The 14,955-nt window shown below is 37.3% G+C and overlaps 1 protein-coding gene and 1 long non-coding RNA gene across 2 annotated transcripts; both read right to left on the bottom strand.

Annotated features, from left to right (window-relative positions):
* Positions 1-1,580: 1,580 nt before the first annotated feature.
* Positions 1,581-8,897, bottom strand: ostm1 (osteoclastogenesis associated transmembrane protein 1). Its single transcript, XM_082146579.1, has 6 exons — positions 8,440-8,897; positions 7,884-7,998; positions 7,616-7,710; positions 7,420-7,530; positions 3,722-3,887; positions 1,581-3,433 (listed from the first exon to the last, which is right to left on the bottom strand). The coding sequence occupies exons 1-6, from the start codon at positions 8,803-8,805 to the stop codon at positions 3,378-3,380; spliced, it is 909 nt and encodes a 302-aa protein (XP_082002705.1). The 5' UTR covers positions 8,806-8,897; the 3' UTR covers positions 1,581-3,377.
* A 3,599-nt stretch (positions 8,898-12,496) lies between these two features.
* LOC309482660 lies at positions 12,497-14,676 on the bottom strand. Its single transcript, XR_014200351.1, has 3 exons — positions 14,260-14,676; positions 13,239-13,433; positions 12,497-13,071 (listed from the first exon to the last, which is right to left on the bottom strand). It is a non-coding gene; the product is annotated as an uncharacterized lncRNA (long non-coding RNA).
* Between the last annotated feature and the right edge of the window lie 279 nt (positions 14,677-14,955).

Below are 14,955 nucleotides of genomic sequence, written 5' to 3'. Positions count from 1 at the left end.
TACACTCTTTCTTTCTTTTATTTTCTTAGAGGAAGTTCAGTATGAATGTAATTAAGGAGTAAACAAACATTATCATTAGCAAACAGAGAGTAAAAAATATTAGCATATTGAGTTCAGTGCGTAGCAAGATATATAGGCTATATAAGAATATGTATAGGCTTAAATAAGTGGATCAATTTATTCATTTTATCCTATGCTTTCTGTTATGTTGCACTGAGCTATTCAGATGCTAAACCCATTTTAGAAATAGACTTGAATGCAGCTCATCACTGATGAAGATGAAGCACCACAGTGAAGCACTATTTCCCCACTGAAATCTTGTGTATTATTTTCCTCAAGAGGCTTTATAGCCGTCTTATCCAGCTGATGGGCAATGCACTGTACCCAGAGATGAGTGGGCAGGGGTGCCCAACAGGGTCAGATGTTTCTGCCCTTATGCCATAGCCCCTTATTCAAAAGCTCTTATTCTGCCAGACCCCCTGTGTCTGTGTAAGCCTTGCCGACTGTGATCCCATTGTCTTATTAAAAAAAGCTACAGGGAACAGAAGTCATCCACCTTAGGATTCTGACACACCAATCAGCATCTGTGATGTCTCCTCCAGCTGACCTCTCATATGACCTTTGTAATGGGGCGAAGCATTTAAGAATGATCAGCGGGCAAATGGAGGCTGGAATGGAGAGCTCTGTAGCCATCAGCGGTGCTAAGTGACCACTGCGATGAAGTGATTTTATAATCATAATACCATAATCCCATGATCTTCAGACTTTAACCCTTATGAGGTCATAATGGCCCCTTTCATTCAGCAACACGTTGGCTCTTAAGTGAGAGTTCTCTAATTATAAAGCTATATTACTTCAACAAAGCACCATATTCAGCTTTAGCTACTAACTGACAGCTTTAAAAGGTTTGCATAACTACCAAAGTTGCACTAAATAAGAATACTATGTGTGATGGATGACAGAGCAGATTGGTATAAGGAACCAGAGATACAAACCAGACTAGTTTAAAGATAAAAATTTGATAAGTGAACCTAATTTGTGTTAAATCAACAATATTTAATTTATATCCCAAATATTATGATGATATAATAACAGGTGTGTATATATTATTATATTACTATTATACCAGGGTTTTATCAGCTAGTTGATTTTTCTTGTTGCAACACACTTGACATGCAATTACGATTGTGTTTTCCAGTGTTTTATCTAATTTGTACACATTTTAACTAACAAGAAACAAAATAACACATTATAATGACTTACCAGTTATCACTATCAATTTCTTACTTTATTTTTCCTTCAAACTAATTTTGAGCAATATTGAGACCATTTAAAATAATTAAAAGGCAGAAACTGAAACTTTTTTAAATTACAAAAATAATTAAATTACGAAATATTACATTTTACACAATTTTTTTTTTAACAAATTAATTATTTTCTTAGTCAATTACAATGAAAGCTCCTTGGAATAGATTATGATTGCTTGGAAACAAGCCAGAGGGGTGGTAATGAACTCAATTCACATTGCTATATACATTGCTGTACTAAGTAAATTATACATATAAATAATAATTATACAATTTTAGAATGAAATGTCTTTTTATTAGTCGAAATAAAATTACAGCTTTACAAAAGGTGAAAATATAAGACTTTTTTTTGTTAGTATACGAATTCTCCTTAAGAGCACAAAGCAATCATCAACAGACAAGAATGATTTCATTTCTAATCACAGGTCATCCAAAATCCTAATGTCAACTTTTAAACAAAATGCAGCAGCAACATTCAAGGTTTGTTGGATTTCAAAGCCCCTACTGAGTTTCAGGCTCAGGGTTATTTCTTAACAGGCTCATTGCTTAAGGTCCAAAGTCACTGCTCTGATTCTTATTGGGGCAAAACGTGATGTGGGATAATCTCATATTTTCCACCAGTTTCCCCTCACCCTCTCTAGGGTTCTTGTCAGGGAAAGTAAGCTCGGGTCATACGTCTCAAAAGCTATTTCAGCTTTTGCGTCAGTTCGTCGAGCACGTGGCCGTAAAATTCGCTACATTTGGCAGTCAGGTCAGGAGTAATGACTTTCACCAATGCTTAACGGATAATGGCATTGCAGGGATGAAAGCTGTCATTCTTGTTAGACATTGCACTCATGAGCCGCGTATGAAAAGGCTATTTTTCCCCACATCTTCCTGTACGATCATATGATTGGACAAATCAAGCAAAATGCGCTTATGAGGCAGTGTGATAGGCAATGGCTCGGCTCCATAAGACCAAAAAGCCAATGCGGCTTAAACGGATGTGTTGTTGCGATTATTCGGCCAAGTAACTTTATCCTACATTTAGATTAGCTGCTAATGACTGGGGAAACGGGTGCTTTGCAATCCAAGGAAAGTCCACATAGCCATGAAAACAACGAGCCTGTCAATCCCTCCGAGGAAGGCTTTAGGAGTTAAGCACAATTAACATATTTTAATAGAGGTATGAGGAAACTAGTAGATTGAAAACTATTGCACAACCACAAAACAATGCAAGGGGTTTTCTTATAACTTACACTTTACATAATTTAATACTCAGCAATGGGCAACATCTGAGCTGAGGGAATAAAAGTTTCATTAATTCAACTCTAATTAGTCTAATTTGTTCGTCAAACATTTAAATGACAGTATCTAACTATACAATGAGGTGAAGACTATGGCAACTCCTTTGTAAAAAGCATAAAAAGCAAACAAGCACATGGTTCATCTAAAAGGCTTCATGTTGCCTCTGCCATCCTTTACTTTTCTCCTCTACTCACTGCATACACCTTTGACCCTGAATAAGGTATTTGTTACAAGACCTTTCTCTAATGCACATGGAGTGCTTCCAGAAGTGGTACATTGCCATGTCATTTATTTGTGTGTGTGTGTGTGTGTTCGTTACTACCTAGGAAAATAGAGAGTATAAAATGTAACGTGCTCTCTCAAAAATGCAGCATAACCAGTTTCATGTAAAAGATAAAGCAACCTTTTCTCAGGATCACATCTTTTTCATACTTTAAATACAATAATTTAATACCAACATCCTTTCTAATTATTGAAAAGCTCACTGATCCTCTCTGAAAAACAGTAGGATTATGTCTTAACAGCTAAGCAAAAAAAAGCAAGAAAAAAAAAAAGCACTGAACCTTAATCAATAGTGCAAATCACAAATAGTGCAAAAAAAAAAACTTCTGACTTAAGAGAATGTGATCACAGCAGCTGGAGAACATCAGTCTTTGAACCAGGATGTGCTTGGAGTCCAGGAGAAGACATGAACCCCATCCATCCATGAGAAAAGTGCCTGTTGATTTAGCGGGAGAGGTGGATTAAAGATTCAGTGCCCTCTCTTCCTCGCCTCATCTCCACTCAGCTGAATTTGTCTTGGATATTCATTAGGCTGCTGCTGGACTTGGCTCTATTGGCTGTGGATCAAGATGAAGGAATAGATTAAAACCAGACTGGCAGGAGATGCAGCAGAATATTCACTGCACAGTTTAACTTTCAAGTCAGAGACTTTGCTCAGAGCATTTTGTGTATTACACGCTTTGAAAGATGCTAAAAGTAATAGTCTTGGTGATCTGAGGCAAGTACTGTCAGCAAGTAATTGACCATAAAACCGAAAGCATGCACAGTTAACACCGTCGAACACCTCTGTCCTTTTCCTTGAACCTTCTGCAGAGACAATTTGCACAGCTAAGCAAGTTACTCACGGTGTATGAGCTTGCGTTTCTTTTGTTCCGAGTGCAGGAAGCTGCTTAAGTAGAAGATGATGGGGAGGAAGAGCATGAAGCTGGACACCGCGATGACAGGCACCGTCTCTTCCCGAGGCAACGAGCATTTATAGTTTTTACTCCACAACCGCCGTGTCATGTTCATCTGAGAAGTAAGCGAGGTAATCAGTTTCACAATATCTCTTTATCTGCTGCCATTAAGGCTGAAATTTTTTTTTTTTGGATCAGTGTGTTGTATTACATTACTGCATTAGGCAGACCATTTCATCCAAAGCAAATTACAATGAATTTTATCATGCATTTTCATCCATTCTGTGAGAATCAAACCGTGAGAATGGTGTGAAATGCTACTGTTTATTAAGACTGGAATACACTACATGACTTTTCAAATCTGAACATATTTTAAACGCTAGGCATTACACACTTTTTTTGTTAGATGGCCGTCAAACACAGCCAGATTTTCAAGGTGTCCCAAACACAACAAACTCACATAAGCTATGTCCCAATTCAGAGGCTGCATCCTTCCAATGCAGACTACAAATGTGTCCTTCATTTCCTAGGCCACAAAGGATAGAACGAGTGGATCCTCCACAGCCTAGCCTATTCCAAGATTCATTGCGCTGGTGACGACTAGATTTTTTTTTTTGAGAGAAAATGCCAGATTACACTCTTAAATGTAAGTATTGGGTTTCAACTTACTCGAATATCTAACCATATTAATAAAAAAATAAAAAAAAACTTTAAAGGGGTTCAAATGTTGACTTAAATCTAACTAAGATGCTTTATTATGTACAGTACAGGCCAAAAGTTTGGAAACATTACTATTTTCAATGTTTTTGAAAGAAGTTTCTTCTGCTCATCAAGCCTGCATTTATTTGATCAAAAATACAGATTTTTTTTTAATATTGTGATATATTATTACAATTTAAAATAATTGGTTTTCAATTTATTATACTTTAAATTATCATTTATTTCTGTGATGCAAAGCTGAATTTTCAGGATCATTACTCCAGTCTATCACATGATCCTTTAGAAATCATTCTAATATGATGATTCATTATCAAAGTTGGAAACAGTTCTGCTGCTTAATATTTTTTCATAACCTGTGATACTTTTTTAGGATACTTTGATGAATAAAAAGAAAGAAAAAAAGAAGCAAATGTTTTAAAAATAGAAATCTTTTGTAACAACAATATACACTACTGGTCAGTAATTTGGGGTCTGTAATTTTTTTCTTTCTTTTTTTGAAATAAATCAATAATTTTATTCAGCAAGGATGTGTTAAATTGATTTTAAAAAAGTGATAGTAAAGAAGATTTATATTATTAGAAAATATTTTTTTTATTTTGAATAAATGCAGTTCTTTTTAACCTTTTATTCGTCAAATATATTAGGCAGCAGAACTGTGTCCAACACTCATAATAAATCAGAATATTAGAATGATTTCTAAAGGATCATGTGATAGACTGGAGTAATGATCCTGAAAATTCAGCTTTGCATCACAGAAATAAATGATAATTTAAAGTATAATAAATTGAAAAACAATTATTTTAAATTGTAATAATATATCACAATATTACATATTTTTTCTGTATTTTTGATCAAATAAATGCAGGCTTGATGAGCAGAAGAAACTTCTTTCAAAAACATTAAAAATAGTAATGTGTCCAAACTTTTGGCCTGTACTGTATATAAATGGAGCAAGGTGAAGAGATTTAGACAGGTTGCGAACCCTGTTTTGTTTTCAGACAGTTTAATAACTTTCAAAAAAGTACAGTACAAAAGTTACTGGCGCTCATCAATGGCAGCCGTCACAGTTGCAAGGCAACAAGAGAAATCCTCCTTAGGCTAGACCGTCCCAATTAAAGTACCCATGAAGTTTTTTGTGCTTTTAGTATGAATATATGTAAGCCTTACTGTTATCTATAAGGTAGTGTGCTGCTCCAAAAACATTCAAAACTTCTCAGTCTCTCACTTCCACCAATATGGATCAATGATTTTGATGACATCACTCTGTCTGCACTTATCAGATTTTTATCAGATTTTCTGTCCAATCAAATGCTGTCTAGAATCTAAAGCATCCCGTCCCTTACATTATAAATAGATGCTGAAGATGTGGCTAAAATGGCTTATTTGTTCACACATTTACAATTTGCTACATTAGTCCAGGCAAAGTTTTTTGCAGCTAAGATCATTTCTATGAGGTGTCCAGAACAACATACTAAAAGTCCTAAGAAATCCTAGTTGAGGAAATATGTTAAATTCTCATCAATCCGAGATGTGTGCCAATAAGGCCAGGCAACAATACACCCCAATGGGGCTCTTTTTTTTCCTTTACTCCTATCAAAATGACACTTTACACAATGAAAGTACCCATGAAAAGTAAAAAAAATTGTATTACAAGTTTCTTTGAAAATGAATTTTAATATGCAAATGAGCTATACACTAATCGAATATTCCCAAAATACACCCAAATAAGGCTTAATTATTTCCTTTACTCCTACCACAATAAAACTTTACATAGGTAAAAGTATAAATGAAAAGTAACTTTTTTTGTATTACAAGTTTCTTTTGAAATGAATTTTCATAGTATGTTCATAGAAATGATCTATGCTGAAAATTATTTTACAATTAGTTCTATTTTTGGCTCCAAAATGGGTTACTTTGCCTGGACTACATGGTATGTAGGGAATGAGGAAAGATTCAGACAGTGTAAATATGCTTTACATTGGAGCGAATGAAGTCTGGTTTCACATTAGTGTCACGTGAACCGCCGCAGCGCACACACAGTCTGCTCTGGCCCAAAAACATGATAGCACAGAGCGGATCATAAGCGTGAGTCAGAGCATACCAGAAAATGTATCAGACCCATTTGAATTCTGCACAGAATGCTAGATTTTAAAGCGATATGGAGGAGATTAGGAGGAGAAACGGTTAGAGATTAGGAGGTAACTGTTACTGCGGGTTTACTGAGCTCAACGGCTCTGGCCAAGCAGTGATATAGACGAAACGCTATTGGCTATTTAAAAAAAGGGGAGGAGCTGTTCGACATGCCTCGTCGCAACTTCCATAGTATTTTTTTTTTTTCCTACTATGGAACATGATGGCTTACATCAACTGTCTGGTTACCGACATTCTTCAAGATGAATGTAGAAGAGAACAGAAGAAAGAAACTCATACAGGTTTGGAACAACTTGAGGGTGAGTAAATGACTGAATTTTCATTTTTGGGTGAACTATCCCGAACATCGCTCGGTTCTCGACCTTCGCGGACTTCGAAGGTGTGGGCTTTGTAGTTGGGGAGCGAGGTCCTTCAAAGGATGCAGCCTCTGAATTGGGACACAGCTACAGAAACATGCACTTCATTGCTAGGAGGCGTGACAAATGAAAACAATATGTTTTCTAAAATCAGCTCAAAATATCAAAAATGTTTGATATCTTCCAAGTCTGTGCCCATCACAGACTACAGAAACTCCAACTTCCCAATATTTGCAGTATTAATTAACGTTGACTTGTCCAGACTGGAAATTGGGGGCAAAATTAGTGTACAAAAGCATTGTTACAGATGTAGTGCTATTTTACAATTCTCCCAAACTTGCACATTGTAAAACTTAATTTGCTAATAACTTTTGGACTGTTTTTGTCAAATGACAGGGTTTGTGTATAGTGGGTACTTACTGCGTCTTCTATATCAATGCAGAGTGTTAGGTTTTTCTCCATTCTACCATAGAGCTCGTTCAACCTTTTGTATGAGGCTTTGCAGTCTTTGCACAGTTCGGTGTGGTTCCCCTGTTTAGAGAACAGGATACTTCTCAAACTCAAGGATTTGTTTTAACTGTGCTTGTATTGATCTAAGTGAGCCATTCGATATTACCTGATATTGCTCAAAGCAGGTGAGTGACTGATTCAGAATGGCCATGAAGTACACAGTCTCATTGGAGAGAGCCTCTCCATCTTCAGTCAGACAATCTAATGAGGAAAAATGGGAATTTTACACATGACACAATTTCTTCATATTGCAAGTGGCGAGAAATATATCATCTGGTTAAGAGTGAAAATTAAAGAAACGTGCTTAAGAGAAAGGATCCAGTCTAATGCCAATTTCAATTGAACCTTACAATGTTTCAGGTTATGTTACTTACTTTTGCATTCTGCTGATTCCCAGATCTCTTCCATATTGCTGTAGAGGGTATAGAGCAGCATCAGCCTATCAGAACGCATCAGACTGTCATGACAACTAACATTTCCAGGGCCCAGCTATGAGAAGACATAATTTAGACACAAATTATTAAGCATTAACTTCTACATCTGCAGACCATAACTTATTTTATAATAACAGTGTGTGTACAGTGACAAAATACCCACTAACCAGCATATGTGTTAATCAAAATATATACAGTATGTACTGTCATCTTTAGCTATTTGTTCAGTTTAAAAAGGTGAAATAAGATGTGCAACTATTCAGAAGGACTCGAGTTAACTTAAATTAACTCTATAAACTCACTAAAACATTCCAGAGTCAGTGTGAGTCAGGCTTGTTGAAACACACTGAACACACACACACACACAATCACGAGACATGAGTGCATGTGACCAGTGGTTGACCAATTCTGTCAAACAACCTTCAAACCATTTATAGGCACGTATAGTGTTATAGATGGACATTTAGAGTAAATTAAACTTGCAATGAGCACTTACTTGGTCAGATGATATATTTGTATCAATTTCCTTCAGACTGTTGAAGTAAGTGTAACAGTTCTGACAGACTTTGACAGGTCGTGCATAAGACACCAGGCAGTTTGCGTAAGTCACGTAGCGTTCACCGTAGATATGAAGCAGTTTAATACAATACTCGTTCACTTCCAAGTCATCTGGAAACGTAGATGAAAGACTGAGAGAGTAGAAGAACCCCAACCCGCTTGCCTGCGATACAGGCAGCTTTAATGCGACATCGACACTCATTCCCGATGGGTAAACCGAACAGTTAGCAACGTTAATTAATGTAATCGCCCATCCTGAAAATAAGCATGATACCACACATGTAAATTTCGTTACCAAATCCATATCTTTTTGGACTCTAAACACAGAATGCTGTTGCTTTGCCAGACTCTGCACCGCTTCCTGTTTTCTTCTCGCCTGCGTCTCGATCACATGACTATGGAAATCTCGCGATGGACGGGATTTTAAATGACAGGTGAAGTTGAAAGAAGTGGAAATTGAGCCCAAGTTTCAGCAAATTCCACTTGTTTTGTGTCTATACAATTTATTGTTTAAATTAAACTATTCGCTTTAATTTAAATAAAAGCTATCTCATAGATAGGATCATATTGCACAAGTAGGCTAGTCTATTATAGAAAGAGCTGAATTAATTCAGTAGCTTATGTCAGTGATCTCTGCCCATGTACGTATAGGCTATTTAACAAAAAATATATCAATCAATCAATCAAACTTTTATTACAGACTCAAAGTCCAATTTTAAAAAAAGAAAAAGAAAAAAGACATTAAACAACATATACAACCCATACACTCCATAACAACCCATACAATATTATATGTGTGATGCACATTTCTTTTATGAAATATACATTTAACCTTTTATTTACTGTATTTAACCTACTTGGATCCGATGTTTACACATCTACCGCGCTTCAGAATAGGACTTTCCGTCGGTTTTAGATCATGCACATTATTTGCTTTAATTATCACCACTAATATGAATCAATTCAAGGTGAATTTTAAAATGTCCGCAGCCTCAGGAATAACAAACACTTGATATGAAAATCTGGAATAAGCACCTTAACTGTATTCTTTTTTCATTATTTTATGATCTGTGTGTTTGGAGACAGTGATTTATACACACGCGCTGAATCCTCTCTCTTCTCGGTTTTTGACACCGCGTGCAATTTTGCGAATGTGTTAGCGCGCACGCGGCCAAAAAATAATTACGGAGTCAAGGTAAACGATCTGGGCTCCGATTCTGATTGTGTTAATTGTCACAAACCCTCGAATCAAGCCACTGCAGTCAATGGTCTTTAATGTGAAATTAGTGCCTCTTGATAACTTGCAGTCCACGGCAATTCTGCAGTCATGAGAGCCTGATGGAAATGGGGGACTCAGAATGCCTCGCATTAAGGGCTATTCTACTGCGTGCGCTGATGTCTGAGGGTAAATTCGCTGGTTTTATGTCGTGGATTGTGGCATTAGCTCTCCACTACTGCAGCACTGTTATTGTGATAGCCTTAAATTGGATGATCCAAGTCACCCAAGGCAGCTGATTTCAGCGGTTTGCAAGCAGAGAGCGGTGTACAAAATCATACTGTGATACCAAGGACGTTTGCAGTGAAAATAACCCTTTTTCCTTTTTTTCTTCTTCTTTTTTTTTAAATCACATAGCCTACCTCACATGCCCTGGAAGAAATAATAAATACGATTATTGATCAGTAGGAAACTAATCAGGTTTTTATACAGACAGGCCTACAATTGCCATGTGCATTACGGACTTCATTTGAATGCACAACGGAGACAATTGAGCGAGGACAAAAATCACTAATTAGGCTGCCTAAGTGAAGCATCTCCATCGACTGGAGAGCTCTCAAGCAAAGGGATGAGCCTGGATAACTTGGCTTATATTTTGAAAATTATAGAAGTGCGTGTGGCTAAAGATCGTCCTAATGAATTCCTAAAACGAAAAGCAGGTTTTCAAGAAAATAATTTCATGGGTCATCTGATCCTCACTATCATTTGTGAAAGAAATGGTGCCTGCACATATATGGGATGAGATCGTGATTACATTAACCCGAGACCTATTAATGCGTTTTAAATCCTAAAACAACATTTTGGCATCCGTATTAAATTTTTAGATTAGGCTACACAACTATGTAGGTTTTTCTTTATCGTTTATCTATCTCGTCAAAAACGTTATTGTTATTGACAATTGATGATTTTTTTATTTGTCCAAATAAATAAGCTAAATATAATTCAATGTAGCCTAAATAAAAAATGAAATACAAAACAAAAACCGGCTCTGGTCTCGTAGGGAGCAGTTAAGGGTTAACTAAAGACTGTGCGCTTTAAGCCGTGGTCTAAACCTGGAGAGAGAGGAGCTGTAAAGTTATGCAGAAGTTATTCTCCATCCTTTGGTCCGTCCCTAATCCCCCAAAACCGCGTTCTTTTATGCAAGGACTGTGCCTCCTTTCTTGTTTTGCGTTGCCTATACAACATAAAGTCAGACTGCATTTAATGCTTATGGCGGGATGTGAGGGGGATTTTGCAAATGCGAGGCCCCTTTCGCCGAAATATTGCTCTCTAAACGTCGTGTGAGTCTACCAACCCAAAGCGACCCCAGATTCTCCCCCCGGTGTCTGACTCGAATGACAAACCAGCCTGATTTCACTGCATCGCTGGGAAATGTTGGGGCTGATAATAGAGATTTCGCTTTCATTTTTTACGGTTGACTTGGTTATTGTTGCTTTTCTTTTGCCCTGATTCCTTCCAGGGATTAGGCCTGACTTCCCCACTAGCAGCGGCCAAAGTGGCCCGAACTGGGGATGACAACTGACGAGGATCAAGGCTTGGGCTATTCTGCCCTCTGAGAGGCAGTGTGAACTGAGAAGAGCTACAGGAGAAAAGCCCTTGGACAGGAGAAACGCGCTCTCAATGTTCAATGAACGGATCCCACTAAATAGCTTAGAAAGTCCTGCAGCCTAATTAATTACAGCTAACTTTCTCGTTAAAACTTGAATATCAGGACAGGACCTCACTCATTTGCATGCTATAGATGGTGGTCCTATAAAAATAAAAATAAAATAAAAAATAAAATAAAACTTGGAATTGTAATCTTGAAACAGGCAGCATTTAAAAGAAATGCTTCATTTAAAGTACTGTGAACACAAGTTTTGATAGGCTAGATCTGAGTTGGATAAAAGCTTTATAGTCTTTTATTAGTAGTATTATTATTTGTAGTGATGTCATGACTGAGAATCCTCTCAAACATAAATTTATCACAACAATATTTAACATAATATGGCAACATACTTTTGGATATAGACTATAGCCACTGTTTTTTTTACCCCAACTGAGACATGGGCTGGTCTTAGAGTAGTATGTGATTATTGCAGAACTACAAAATAATCTAAAATCTATATAACCTTTTTTTATTTATTTAAATTTTATTTTTATTTAAATTTAGGTCTATGTCCCTGCTTTAATAAAAAACATATCAGCTTGGCAGTGAAAGTGGAACATGGTTCGTGACTGGCCTCCCAGGTCAATCTCAGCCCCATCCGCTGGTAGTCCAGTTGATCCATCATTTAGATCAGTTTGGATTAGTTATTTATATCTTTTGCTGTAGTGTGTCAGTAGGAAATATCAGTTTACTTTTCCAAACATTCTTTTTGCCATTAATTGTAATAATCCAGTGAGATTTGTGTATGCACAAGGAGTCTGACAACAGCCGGTATGATCTGATCTCACCATCATCGAGTCCGTCTGTGATTACATGAAGAAACAGAAGAAACTGAGACAGACTAAATCCAGAAGAACTGCGGGAACGTCTCCGAGATGCTTGAAGAAACCTTCCTGCAAAGCTACAGGACTGTGAAGAGCACTGACACTCGTGTTAAAATGCTGTAAAGTGAGAATGCTTTCAAAAATAAAATCATAAATTGAATTTATTTATTATTTAACTTCTATTAACTAATTCAAAACAATATTTGGTGTAACGACACTTTGCGTTTAAAACGGCTTTTGTTACACTTGCACATAGTTTTTCAGGAAGCTTTGCAGGAAGGTTTCTTCAAGCGTCTCGGAGACGTTCCCGCAGTTCTTCTGGATTTAGTCTGTCTCAGTTTCTTCTGTTTCTTCATGTAATCACAGACGGACTCGATGATGGTGAGATCAGATCATACCGGCTGGTGTCAGACTCCTTGTGCATACACAAATCTCACTGGATTATTACAATTAATGGCAAAAAGAATGTTTGGAAATGTAAACTGATATTTCCTACTGACACACTACAGCAAAATATGTAAATAACTGACTTAAAACCATTAACATGCCTAAGACTTTTGCACAGTACTGTATGCAACAAGGTTCTGGAAACATTCCTCCGAGATTTTGGTCTATATTTACACGATAGCATCACGCAGGTGCCGCGGATTTGTCGGCTGCACATCCATGATGGAAATATTCCATTCCACCACATCCCAAAGGTGCTCTATCTATTGGATTGAGATCTGGTGACTGTTGAGGCCATTTGAGTATCGTGACCTCATTGTCATGTTCAAGTAACCAGTTTGAGATGATTTGAGCTTTGTGACACGGTGCTTTATCCTGCATTAGAAGATACACATGTGGTCATTAAAGGATGGACATGTTCAGTAACAATACTCAGGTAGGCTGTAGCTTTTAAACAATGTTCAATTGGCACTAAGGAGCCTAAAGTGTGCCAAGAATAGAAGATTAATAGAAGATTCCAGGCAGGATGGATCCATGCTTACATGTTGTTTATACGCCAAATTCTGACCCTATACTGAATGTCGCAGCAGAAATCGAGACTCATCAGACCAGGCAACGCTTAGGCTTCAATCTTCTGACAGTAGTGGCACCCGGTGTGGTCTTCTGCTGCTTTAGCCTATCTGCTTCAAGATTTGATGGTTTGATGTCGTTCAGAGATACTCTTCTGCACACCTCGGCTGTAAGGAGTGGTTATATGAGTTACTGTCACCTTTCCAATCAGCTCGAACCAGTCTAGCCATTCTCCTCCGACCTCTGGCATCAACAGAGGATATTTACCCACAGAACTGCCACTCACTTGAGATTTTCTCTTTTTCGGACCATTCTCTGTAAACCCTAGAGATGGGTGTGTTGATCAGCAGTTTACTTTCTGGCACCAACAATCATGCCACGTTCAAAGTCACTCAAATCACCTTTCTTGAAGTTCACAGTTTGAACATCAGCAGATCGTCTTGACCACATAAATGCTTTGAGTTGCTGCCATCTGATTAGATGTTTGTGGTAAAGCAGTTGAGCAGGTGTACCTAATAAAGTGTCCTGTGAGTGTATATGGGTTACATAGCTCTAACTTTATATGACATATGCCATGTTATGTTAGCTGATAATAGCATTATGATTAATGATCATACACCAGAGCTGTTTAAAAAACACTGAACCTGAAAGATTTTGTTATAGGCATATATTTTTGTGTAAGTTTTGTATGGGTGATGTTGTTGAAACATCCACTCGGTAATGATTAGTTGACCCACATTTGCTAAACTTACTCTAAATGTGTGTCTTCTCAAATAGCACATAGCATTTGTGATTTTGTTCATTGTTTTACTATTAAAAAATGTACTAAATTGCTGTTGCAGAACTGATTGGCAGCACTAATCAATGACGTTTTTGAGTTTGTCTCCCTCAGACTTGTCAGAAGAAGTTAATCTTTGTTGACGGTGTTGTGCTCTACTGTCTGCCGGCTTGGCTCACAGATCCAAGTCTCCAACAAACAGGCGGGATAATTACCAAACATGTAGCCGACGAGCTCGATGCACAATGGCGCATTGACTTCCTCGCTGTTGGTCGCCTCTGTGGAGCGCCACGGCGAGGCCATCGTTCCACGCAAGTCACCCCAGGAATCGTTCACCCGGAGCGGGAGGCAAGAACGTCTTGTTTCATAACAAGACACGATGCTGACTTCTTTCAGCTCCAGCGAACTGGACATAAAACTCTACTGACAACCTCCAGCACAGGCTGAGTGAGCTTTCTCTGGGGAAAAATACAGTTAGTTACAACAGTTTAGAGATTACTAAGTGGACTTAAACAGCATTGACATTTTAACACAATGTTTTAAAGTTTTTTTTGTTGCACTTATACTGGGTGCACCAAAAAGCAAAAGTCAGCCATTCTTTTTTTATGATTTTTTTCTATAAATCAAAGTGTCCAATACTAGAGGATAATGAAGCGAGTGGTTTTGAGCTGGTCATGTGATCTCAAAATGGCTGCCTCCATTAGGAGACCTATACTTCATGTATTATAAAGCCATTTTTATCAGGCTAATTATATTGTATGTAAACTATTATAATTAGTAAATATAAGATTTAAAAAAAACAAAAAACAATTAATTTTTATGTAAAACTTAAATACGTAAAAATCACTTTATTAAGAGCCCCGTTTAGAAATTTGGCCCTGCAATATGTTTAAACTGTTTATGTTTTCTTA

Source organism: Leuciscus leuciscus (genome assembly GCF_965113295.1).
Source record: "Leuciscus leuciscus genome assembly, chromosome: 19".
Taxonomy (NCBI): Eukaryota; Metazoa; Chordata; class Actinopteri; order Cypriniformes; family Leuciscidae; genus Leuciscus; species Leuciscus leuciscus.
Note: the sequence above shows the minus strand (reverse complement) of the source record. Positions and strands in the feature narration are given on the sequence as shown.